This window comes from Melitaea cinxia, chromosome Z (assembly GCF_905220565.1).
Source record: "Melitaea cinxia chromosome Z, ilMelCinx1.1, whole genome shotgun sequence".
Classification (NCBI taxonomy): domain Eukaryota; kingdom Metazoa; phylum Arthropoda; class Insecta; order Lepidoptera; family Nymphalidae; genus Melitaea; species Melitaea cinxia.
In genome coordinates this window covers 437,383-449,386 of record NC_059424.1, presented here as the reverse complement: position 1 = coordinate 449,386, position 12,004 = coordinate 437,383, and the positions used below count along the sequence as shown (strand labels likewise).

Below are 12,004 nucleotides of genomic sequence, written 5' to 3'. Positions count from 1 at the left end.
AAATAGTTAAATTATAATTTTCATAAGCGTCTAATTTGACATTTCTATCTGTTTTAAAAACTTAAGGGCATAGATAACATAGAATTTAAGGAAATACCACTGTATTTCTTTACATATATAATGTTACTAAGATCAGAATTAGCCTTCAACTTTCGCTCAAGATAATTAACTATTGTAAATCCCTTGTAGCTCTTTGAAACAAATCACCAAGAACAGACGGGCTTTGTCTATGTGGTATACGGATGCAAAAACGTCCGTCCGCAAAACGTGACATATTCTGAATAAAATGTTCCTTCCACCTCTATTTTTCCGGTGAATATTTTTTAGTATTTGTTGTTATAGCGGCAACAGAAATACATCATCTGTGAACAATCAACTGTCTTATTATCACGGTTCATGAGATACAGCCCGGTGAGAAGGCCCCATTTTACCATTTGTGTACGAACTACAACTTAAGTTCTGAGGTTTTAATAGATGGCGTTATTGGTATTTTTAGTCGCGCTTACATTGTTATAGCTTGAAGTTAATGTTAGTTCTAAGATTTATTAATAGATGGCGATGTCTGTCTTTTACATCGCGCTTACATTATGCCATATGTAACAAGTCTTATTAAATTTGATGGAATGTAAAATTTGTATACCCTTAAATTATACCGTTGGTGCACAAGGTTTTTTTTATTTACAACCCTTGTTGCATCCCTCGTTTTGATCTGTCAACACCGGGTGTTATACATGGTCTTCGAGCTGGATACGTGGGAACCCTCAGCCCCGTTCTGGAAAGTCGTGCTAGCGGTGACGCAATTTTGGAGGATTAGGGTGAAGGTAACATCCTGGAAGAGGAGCAGCTCAGCTTCAGGAGTGGAAGCTACTGTAGCAGGGGTCCAAGTTTGGTGGTGAATCCGGCTTTGGACTTCAAGACAGAGCTGGTGAGGAGCAACTGTCAGGATCCAGGATCAGTCTGATGCCAGGCAGAAGGTTGACGTCACAAGTGAGTGAGCGAGATAACAAAACAGTGAGTGTTTGAACAGTTTTTAATTTTAATAAAAGTTAAAGGAATTTGAACCTTATATATTAAAGAAACTTAACTTAGACGTTTAACAATAGTGCAGTGACTTAAGAAATTTTGAAGATATTTCGGACTTAGAATAATTTAGTAATAATTAGTTTTAACTTAGTTAGATTTTAAGGTAAATTGTACGGTACGGGGAACCTATGCCCAATTTTTGTCAGAGTTGCTAAGTTTTAAACACTTAGAAAAATTTTCATTAAATATAACTTAGAAAAATTTAGCAAATTTTAAAAATCTTTTGTTGTTTACTTAATGTAAAAGTGTAATTACATTAATTATATTGTAGTTTGTCCTATCTTTACTTTGCTATTTTTTGTAATAACACATATACTTTTTCTTTACTGAATTAATCAATTTATCTTTTAGTCAAAGTAATTAGTTTGAATTTTGTTTAGTTTTAACCGACTTCCAAGAAAGGAGGAGTTGCTCAATCCGTGTGTATTTTTTTATTGTTGTATAGTTTAAAGTTCATTATGGAGTCTGAAATAAATTTACAGCTTGATTATTACGAAAAAATGGTAAAAGCCAGGAATAATTTTAAAAAATCGCCAAAGGAGCGTCTGACACAAGCGTACTGTCAAACTAGATTAGAGTCTTTGGAGATGTTATGGTCCGATTTTTCTAAAACTCACAAATCTTTAGTAAAAACTTATGGGTCTAAATTAAGAGAGCAAGATTATTATAAAAAAGATTTTTATGAACAAACAGAAGAATTGTTTATTGAGTATAAAACTGAAATTAAACAAAAACTTAATTCAGTGCCTAGTAATTTGGATCAAACTTATAATGTTAATAAATCTGAAAGGTTAAATACAGAATCATTTAAATTGCCAAAGATTGTTATTCCTAACTTTTCGGGAAAATATACGGAGTGGATCACATTTAGGGACTTATTCTTATCATTGATTCATAATAATTCTAGATTAGACAAAGTACAAAAAATGCATTATTTGAAAAGTTCCTTAATTGGTGAAGCAGAACAGTTACTTCGACAAATTCCAATATCTGAGGCTAATTATGATAGGTGTTGGGAACAATTAAAATCAAGGTATGATAACAAAAGATATCTGTCACATTTTATACTTAAAAGATTGTTGAGTCAGAGAAATTTAACTGTAGAGTCATCAAGTAATTTAAAGGAATTAATTGATACAACAAATGATTGCTTAAGTGGTTTACAAAATCTTGGAATAAACGTTAGTAGTTGGGATATTATTATTATACACATTATTTGCTTAAAGCTTGATCCAGAATCTAGAAAACAGTGGGAATTTAATATTACTAGTAACACTCAATCTGAAGATCTGCCGACCTTAGATCAGTTTAAGGAGTTTTTAACTAATAGATATAGGGCACTTGAATTTTTGGATACTAAAGTTGTATCAAATAAGTACCAGTCAAATACTAATAAAAATAGTAATGTTGTTCAATTTAAGAGTCTTCATGTAACCAAGTATCAATGTGTATTTTGTTCTGATAATCACAAATTGAGTTCTTGTAAAAAATTTGTAAATCGAACTGTTGACCAACGTCGCGATTTCGTAAAAATTAATAATTTGTGCTACAATTGTTTAGGAGCAAATCATGGGGTGAAAACGTGTACATCGAGTAAATGTAACTTATGTCATCGGCGTCATCATTCACTTCTTCATCCAAAAGGTGTTGATATCGGGAAATCTAGTGTTGTGCAGGTTGAATCTGAGGTAGCGCAAGGTTCATTTCAGGGATCAGGGCTTAATAAGGAGACAGGTAAGGCTGAAAATTCTTCGGCTTTTGTGGCTTGTAATTTTTCGGCAGGGAAAAAGAAACAAGTATTGTTAGCAACGGCGCTAGTCAATGCTGTGTCGAAAAATGGACAAAATCATGTATTGAGAGTTTTATAGGATCAGGGCTCTCAGGGTAATTTTGTGACTGAAGCTACAGTCAATGATTTAAAATTAAGACGGACACCTATTCGAGGTCATATTACAGGAGTAGGGGGAGATAGGGAGATAATGTCCAAAGCAGTAGTTACTTTGAATATTAAATCTAGGTTTGATTCCAATTCAGTATTCACAGTGCAAGCTTATGTTCTGAAATCCATTACATCTTTTCTTCCGGGGAGGAAAGTAGATAAATTGGAGTTTCCAGAATTTGAAGGAATCGAATTGGCGGATCCTGAATACAATCGGCCTAATAGAATAGATGTGTTATTAGGTGCAGAATTTTATAGTCAGATTATCCAAGAAGGTATACGCAAAGAGCCCAGCGGTTCAATAGTAGCTCAATCTACGAGCTTAGGTTGGATTTTGTCAGGGGCTTTGCAGTCATCAGACATTTATACAGGTGTAGTGGCATTACATTGTCAACTGCAAGAGGGAGATGAAATTTTAAAGAGGTTTTGGGAAATAGAAAATGGAATAGGCCTAACGAAAGAAGAAAGCTATACAGAGGAGGAGAAAAAATGTGAAAAATATTTCATTGAAACTACAAGTAGGGATGAAACTGGAAGATACGTAGTAAAATTACCTTTTAAAACAGATAATCCTATGTGTATAAAGGGAGAATCTAGATCAATAGCAGAGAAAAGACTGAAAGGGTTAATGAGAAGATTTGAAAAGGATAAACAGCTACAAGCTAATTATAAAGCAGTGATGGATGAGTATTTATAGATGAACCATATGATTGAAATTGAAAAAACGGACAGTAAAAGGGAAAGTTCACTCTATTTAGCTCATCATCCGGTTATTCGTGAAGATAAGAAAACGACAAAACTGAGAATTGTTTTCAATGCTTCTCAAGCAGGCACTAATGGAGTGGCACTAAACGATGAACTTCTTGTTGGACCTTCAATACAACCAGATTTGCGACATTTAGTTATACAATGGAGGTTGTCTAGAATTTGTTTGACTGCAGACATTATTAAAATGTATCGTCAAATTAAGGTTCATGAGGAAGATACCGACTTCCAAAGGTTATTATGGATTGATGCTGAAAGCCAAGAAGTCAAAGACTATAAGCTTCTTCGAGTCACATTTGGCACAGCATCGGCTCCATTTTTGGCTGTACGGACTCTCCAGCAAATAGCAATAGACGAAGGTCATAAGTATTCGTTGGCTGCTGAAAAGGTTCGTTCAAATTTCTATATGGACGATTTGATGTGTGGATGTGAAACAGTAACTGAAGGAATAGAAATTTATAAGCAGATGAAAGGATTGCTAAAAGAAGGTGGATTTGAATTGCAGAAGTGGGCAAGTAACAATGAAGAACTGATGGAAATTATAAGAAAGGGCGAGAAAGATAATGATGAACTAAGGCAAGAAACGAAAGAAGAGAAGAATATTAAAATGGATGAAGTCATAAAGATTCTTGGGCTAACATGGGAAAGAAGTACTGATAATTTTAGATACAAAGTAAATCTTTTAGAACAACAGTCACCTATTACTAAAAGGAAAATTGTCGCTGATATATCACGTTTGTTCGATCCACTTGGTTGGATAGCACCGTGTATCATAGTTGCAAAAATTATGATACAGAGGCTCTGGGTTGCAGGTATTGCCTGGGATGATGAAGCACCTGAAGAACTACTTAAAGAGTGGTGTCAGTTTCGAGAAGAACTTTGTAAACTGCATGATTTTCGGATACCGAGATGGCTAAGAACTAGTTTAGGTGATGTCCAAACAGAATTACATGGGTTTTGTGATGCCTCTAAAATGGCATACGCAGCAGTTGTCTATATAAGAAGGGTTGATTCTGATGGTAATGTGCATGTGGCTTTAGTTGCAGCGAAATCTAAAGTAGCGCCCATAAAACAAGTTTCGATTCCGAGGTTAGAGCTTTGTGGTGCTGTTGAATTGACACGGTTGATGTTAGATGTGGCCAAAGTCATGAAGATAGAAGTTAGTAAGCTGCATGCATGGACCGACTCTACTATCGTGTTGGCGTGGTTGAACAGCTTGCCTAATCGATGGAAGGTATTTGTAGCCAATAGGGTTTCAGAAATATTAACTTCCCTGAACCCGAGTCAATGGTCACATGTCAGCACTGATAACAACCCTGCGGATTGCGCATCACGGGGAATAACCCCTTCAGAATTAATCGGTAAGGATCTGTGGTTGAATGGTCCAAGCTTTCTATTAGATAAAAACATTAAATATGAAAAACCAGTAGGAATAAAGACAAATTTAGAAGCTATCAATGTTCATTTTATAAAGGAAGAGGAAGAAATTTGGGACAGATTCTCGTCTTTAAAAAGAATGATTAGAGTGGTAGCGTACTGTAGGCGGTTCTTACAAATGAAAAAACCTAAAATAGAAAGATACAGAGGTTATTTGAAAACTGAAGAGTTAAAAAATGCACTAGAAGTATGTATTCGTAAGGATCAAAGGAAATATTTCGGCGAAGAGATAAAAAGCATAAAAAGAGGCGAAAATATTAGAAAGAACAGTATGTTAAAATTTTTAAATCCTATGTTAGATGAAATGAAAATATTGAGAGTTGGAGGAAGATTAGATAGTTCGGATTTGGAACAGTATAGGAAACATCCTATAGTGATGGCTAATAAATCAAAATTGAGTCAATCGATTATTGCTGATGCACATACACAAACTTTACATGGAGGTCCGCAACTGACCATAAACTACATTCTAAACAAATATTTTATATTAGGAGTCAAAAGGTTAGTAAAGGCTTATGTATGAAAATGTGTGGTTTGTGTTAAGAACATCGGACACACTCAAAACCAATTAATGGGCCAGTTGCCCTCTGTAAGAGTTACCCCTGCACGTCCATTTTTACGTAGTGGAGTTGATTTCGCAGGTCCTATACAAATGCGCACAGCAAGAGGTCGTGGACATAAGTCGTACAAAGGGTACATTTGTTTGTTTGTTTGCATGTGTACAAAGGCTGTGCACCTTGAGGCAGTAAGTGATCTTACAGCACAAGGATTTCTTCAGGCATTTAAGCGATTCGTGGCCAGAAGAGGGCGCTGTGAAGACGTTTGGAGCGACAACGGGACAAATTTTGTTGGGGCTTCAGCGGAGATCAAGAAATTATTTTTTCATGAAAAGGCAGGTATGCTGCCCGAGATCGCAGAGATGTTGGCAAATAATAATACAACTTGGCATTTTATACCGCCACATGCTCCCAATTTTGGTGGTTTATGGGAAGCTGCAATCAAATCAGCTAAAATGCATCTGAAACGCGTTATCAGCACCTCTACTTTAACTTATGAGGAAATGTCAACGGTTTTGGCACAGATAGAAGCATGCCTTAACTCAAGACCCCTATCGAGATTAGATACAGACCAGGGAAATGTGGATATCTTAACACCGGGACATTTTTTAGTAGGTGAACCTCTAATTAATGCTCCAGATCATAATTATGAGACATCCAATATAAGCTCTCTTAGGCGATGGCAGTATACTCAACGTATGAGTCAAGAATTTTGGCGCAAATGGTCTAGGGAATATTTGAACCAGTTTTTTCATAGGTACCGATGGTCAACCCAAACAACACAGCCTAAAATCGGGGATATTGTTTTAATTAAGGAAGACGGTCTCCCCCCATGTCGTTGGCTCTATGGTCAAATAGTCAAAGAACATCCAGGTCAGGACGGAATCTCGAGGGTGGTCACAGTTCGATGCAAACATTCACAGATTAAGCGTCCCGTTAATAAATTATGTATTTTACCCATAACTGACTGAAATGTAATGACATATATATTTTTCTTTATTTACATATTTACACTTTATAAAATTTACTACTAAACTACTATTTTCTTTATGGTTTTACTTCTGAAAGTTGTTTATTATAAATTATCGTAAATTAACTATTTTATGTCATAGTGTTAGTACTTTACTTTTTTATTTTAAGGACAAAATGCAGTTTGTCCTTGGCGGGCGGTAAATGTACGAACTACAACTTAAGTTCTGAGGTTTTAATAGATGGCGTTATTGGTATTTTTAGTCGCGCTTACATTGTTATAGCTTGAAGTTAATGTTAGTTCTAAGATTTATTAATAGATGGCGATGTCTGTCTTTTACATCGCGCTTACATTATGCCATATGTAACAAGTCTTATTAAATTTGATGGAATGTAAAATTTGTATACCCTTAAATTATACCGTTGGTGCACAAGGTTTTTTTTATTTACAACCCTTGTTGCATCCCTCGTTTTGATCTGTCAACACCGGGTGTTATACAATTTGAGTATGGAACCCTAAAAAAATTATTCTTTCCGCCTTCGATTTTTACTAAGCAATTCTTAATATGGTATGAGTTTGCTAAAAAAATATTAGTGTAAGTTGTTAGAGGAAGGGTCTTTTCTAATCGCGATGAGATATAACAAAAGGAAGATTTTTTATGTGTATTCAAATTAATTAACTACGGTAACAAGTTTGAAAATTTAGCGTATCTGTTTTGATCTACACTTACTATATGCTTCTTTGCCTCCTTTTTTAGAGGCCGTTGCCTTGGCTAAAATACAGGTAATATCGACTGTCCCTTTGTACAGTATCGAAGCTGAAATTTTTCTATTTTTTTATTGCATGAAAAAACTACTTTTTATGTATATTTTCAAAGAAAAAAAAAGAAGAAAATGCTATAAAATACACATAAAGTCACATTTTTCATGAGCTTATACTCAATATCAATACTTAACAAATCGTTCAGCGTAAAAAATGTAAAGTGCCTTATTTCAATTTCGATATTATACGTAGGGACAGTCGCTATATCGCTTAGCTACCATAAGAACAGACAGCAATGTCTACAGAGGCGGCTCGTGACATATTGTGATGGGATCAAAAAATAAGCAAAAAACTAGAGCTAAACATTCATTTTATTTGTATAGAAAATCCATTCCGTCCATACAGGTTCACCACCACTGCAGCCAGCTCCGAACATCAGATACGAAAAACAAAATGCGGCGCGGACACGGCGCGTAGCACGCCTTGCACGCCCGAACCTGCGGCATAGCAAATTTGCGCGTGAGCGGAGCTCCAGATTAGGCAAATTTTTCAGAGGAAATCTTTTATTTCACACGCCGGCCTGTCTCTTTTGCACTCGTCGATTACAGTGATGAGAGTCGTACTAAACTTCGTTTTATTAGAAACGCAATCACTGGCGCTCCACTCGTTACACTTACAAGTTAATGCCAAATGTGCGTATTATAAATAGACTATTTTATGGGCATAGTAGAATAGAAATAATAATGTAATCTATATTAAGATGTGTGTATATGTTAGAATGTAATACAAATAAATATAGATTTAAGAATATCTATATAACTTTCGTTTGGGTACTGCACCAGCGCTCTTTAGGACGAGCCGGTTCTGAATGTCTGTAAAGTAAAGATTTTGCATTGAGGTATGGCACAGCAGGAAATATCCTGCTCAAAATCGGGAGCAGCAATACTGGGATAGTACCTCGACCTTACAGAAGATCACAGATAAATAATAGTCCTCTCAAGTAGATACCCCTGGCAAGTCTAGTAGCCAGAGCTACTGGGGAGGGTCAGGGGTAGGGTCACTTGTGATGATTCTGGTGCGGCAGACGTCTACTATTACTACTACTACTACTACTACTATTTGTGGAAATTGTCGTAAGCTTTGTGTAGTGTTTTGAAATAAGCTTGTAATTTAATAGTCGATGAATAATTGCTTATTATAGGTTGATGATTCTTTATTACTTACTTCTAATATTATATATTGATCTAAAATTAATTTTCACAATATAGTATAACTAGCCGACCCGTGCCCACTTCGTTGGGCGTTAATTATTATTATATTAAGCAAATAACATACTTTAAAGAACAAATTTTATAGCACTTAAATAAATTATATGTTGCTCCACCGCCATCTATGAAAAATCGAGAAAACGTCGTCGATAGACTAAAATAAGACTAAATTAATGCCGTCGAAAGACTAATAAATTGTTTTCTAATAGCGATTGATGGCGCTAGTTTATTTACCATTTTGATATTATATTTTAATCTTTTTCTTATTTACTGAATTTTCTGTTCGATTACAATAAAATATAGCCTATATCACTCCTGAATAGTGTAGCTTTCTGTTAGTGAAAGAATTTTTATGATCGGATCAGTATTTGCGAAGATTACCCCGTACATACAAACAAAGTTATAAACTTTACCTCTTTATAATATTAGTATAGATTTAAAAACAAGTTTTTGGACGCAATACATCATGTTTTAAGAAATAAAGTTTATTAAGCTGGTAAAAAAAGTTTTTCAATTTTCTAAAATCTTCTGCATGAACAATCAATCAATCAACCACATCAGCCTTTCGCAGTCCACTACTGGACATAGACCTATGCCATGACCTAGACCATGTAAATTACTTTGTTGCGTCTTCGTTCGCTTCGGTATGTAAAGATGTATCTTTACATACCGAAATCAGATCAGGCCAGAAGTTACGTGTGGTGGAAGAAAATTGACAAGGATATGGGTCAAACACAAATTGCGTGATCCATAATTTCCTAAAATTAAAACATCGAATTTCATTTTGAAAATTAGCCCTTATTTACATTGTACTCTTTGATCATTCTTAAATAATATGGATACAGATCAGTCTTACATACTTTCGCTAAGAATCACAGTTTTTATTTTTATCTGTCCACAGAAAAGACTTGTCTACAGTTGATAACATAAACCTTATTTAAGCACTTACATTATTTCGATTCATTTGAAAAGTCTAATTAAATGTGCTCAAAACAATATTCGCTACCATCACTAAATAGTTAACATTTGATAATACGTATATTTTAGGTATTAAAAAATAATCAAAAATTAACCACAGAAGGGACACCTTTCCTATCGAAATTACACAGTCAAAATCTAGTTTTCTACAGAATTATTAAGCCAAACGTTACATAATAATAATGTTGTCATGCGACAATGTAACATGTGTTCAAAATAAAGTCATTGCCCATAGTAAAGCAAATAATATTATAAAATTGGTATATATTAGAAAATAATGAATAATCATCACATGTCCACACAAAGGACATTTTTCATGTAAAAATTAAAGAAAAAATATATATTTTTATCGTCAGAATCGTCTGATATGATAGGCTGGCGTCGTTTCTTTGGTTTTATTTCTACGGAAGAATCGGAAGTCTCTGAAACGAAGTGACGTACTCTATTTAGGAGTCTTTGGCTTGGTGAATTTAAGTTTTGAATTAAGTTATCAGGTGTTAATCTTTCAAAGTAACCGAGTGTTATTGACTCAGTAGTACCTTCTGGGCTACCAGAATACTGAATAGAGTGATCTCCAGCAGGACTATTGTGATGATTAGAAGGTCCTGCTTTAGAAAAAACAGGTGAAAAATTGGCCAAATGAGGATCAGATAACACAGAATTAGTAAGGGAATTTGGGATGACAAATTTTGTTTAAGATGTTGTATGATTTTCCTTTAATGAATCCTGTTTGCCACATGCTTCTTTAAAGTGGGTAAATTACAATTTAATTTTTGAAACAGTGCCTTCTTTGTAGTTGACACTCTTTCTTTAATGGTGCGACACTGCTTTGTAGTATTTTTAAATACCACTGGATCTGTGTTGGTATTGATCCACCTTTTTAGTACTATAGAATTATTTACATGAAAACAGTTTTCTTACGCGGGAAAAGATATTTTACTTGCTTCCTGTAGACAATAGTATTTCCTGTAGACACCGGCATCTACAGGAAATATGCCTACAGGAAAGACAATTGTAAATATATTAAAGATGGCGTGTTACATATTGCAGTTAGAATAAAAAAAATTTAGATTTTGCAATCAGTTACTTAATATGCATATAAGCTTAGGTTTAGTTTATTTTTAAAGAGTCTACTTACTAGCATACACGCAGTACAGGAAAGACTCACCAAACATGACCAAACTCCTGTGTAACTCCTTAAATAAATATTCTTCATCGACACCAAAACCGTTTATCAGAATTACGAAGAAATGACTACTGGAGAAGACAGTAATGCCAATGCGATAAAAAAATAAATATCGGATGGGTTCCAAATTTTTCAAACATTGTCTATTTTACGTGTCTACAGAAGAAGACTATAAATATCAGAACAACATGTTTATATGTTTTTATTCGTAATTTAGGAACGATGATTTTTTAAGGAACACATATTTAAATTATTGCTTAGTTTCCAAACGTTTGTTTCATTCAAATAGGATACTAATCGATCCTTAAATATTTTTAAATCACTGTCAAACTGAAGGACGTCTTATCCGAACAGTCCACAGAAGGGGACATTTTCGCTCTAAAGAGATCCTTAAATTAATATTTTAGTCATCAGATCTGAAAAACTTTATAAATCAAATCGCCCAAAGTTTTACCTTGAATTTAAAAAAATTCCTGCACGATAAAATAATTACTATCTATAGTTTATGTAGCCTGAACACTTTTCTTAACGTTTTTGTGTTTGACCCATATAGAAAATATGGTGAAACAATGCATGACATGCAGTTTGGTGCAGAAAAACCCGATTAAGGTACACCTGTAAACAGCTGGGAAATGGGAATACCCAAAGGAATCGGCATTTCATGCAAGATATTACTAATTTTGTACTAGAAAACCGTTTATATATTATTTTCAAAAGATAGCACTGCGGACTTTCTTGCCGATTCTTTTCTGCAGAATCTATATTTTGAATCGGTGGTAGCTTCACTTTTAATAATTGTGTTTGCTCGCAAACGAAAAAAAACCGACTTCAATTACATCGAAGAGTACAACGTAGATCGACGAAAAAATAGTCAAGTAACTACGCGTTATCAAAGATTACTCAAAAAGTAGTTATCAGATCTCGATAAAATTTATATGTGACCACATGATAAACATCAGCTTTCGATAAAATTAAAATTTATTAAAATCGGTACACCTAGTAAAAAGTTATTTCGAATTTTCGAGAGTTTCTCTTGATTTCTCTGGGATCCCATCATCA

General features: G+C 34.4%; 2 protein-coding genes across 2 annotated transcripts; both read left to right on the top strand.

Annotated features, from left to right (window-relative positions):
- Window positions 1-731: 731 nt before the first annotated feature.
- Window positions 732-3,719, top strand: LOC123668458. Its single transcript, XM_045602191.1, has 3 exons — window positions 732-884; window positions 1,623-2,817; window positions 3,040-3,719. Exons 1-3 carry the CDS (start codon window positions 732-734, stop codon window positions 3,717-3,719), a joined length of 2,028 nt encoding a protein of 675 aa, XP_045458147.1.
- A 9-nt stretch (window positions 3,720-3,728) lies between these two features.
- LOC123668457 lies at window positions 3,729-8,021 on the top strand. Its single transcript, XM_045602190.1, has 3 exons — window positions 3,729-5,725; window positions 5,849-6,477; window positions 7,897-8,021. Exons 1-3 carry the CDS (start codon window positions 3,729-3,731, stop codon window positions 8,019-8,021), a joined length of 2,751 nt encoding a protein of 916 aa, XP_045458146.1.
- Window positions 8,022-12,004: the final 3,983 nt, after the last annotated feature.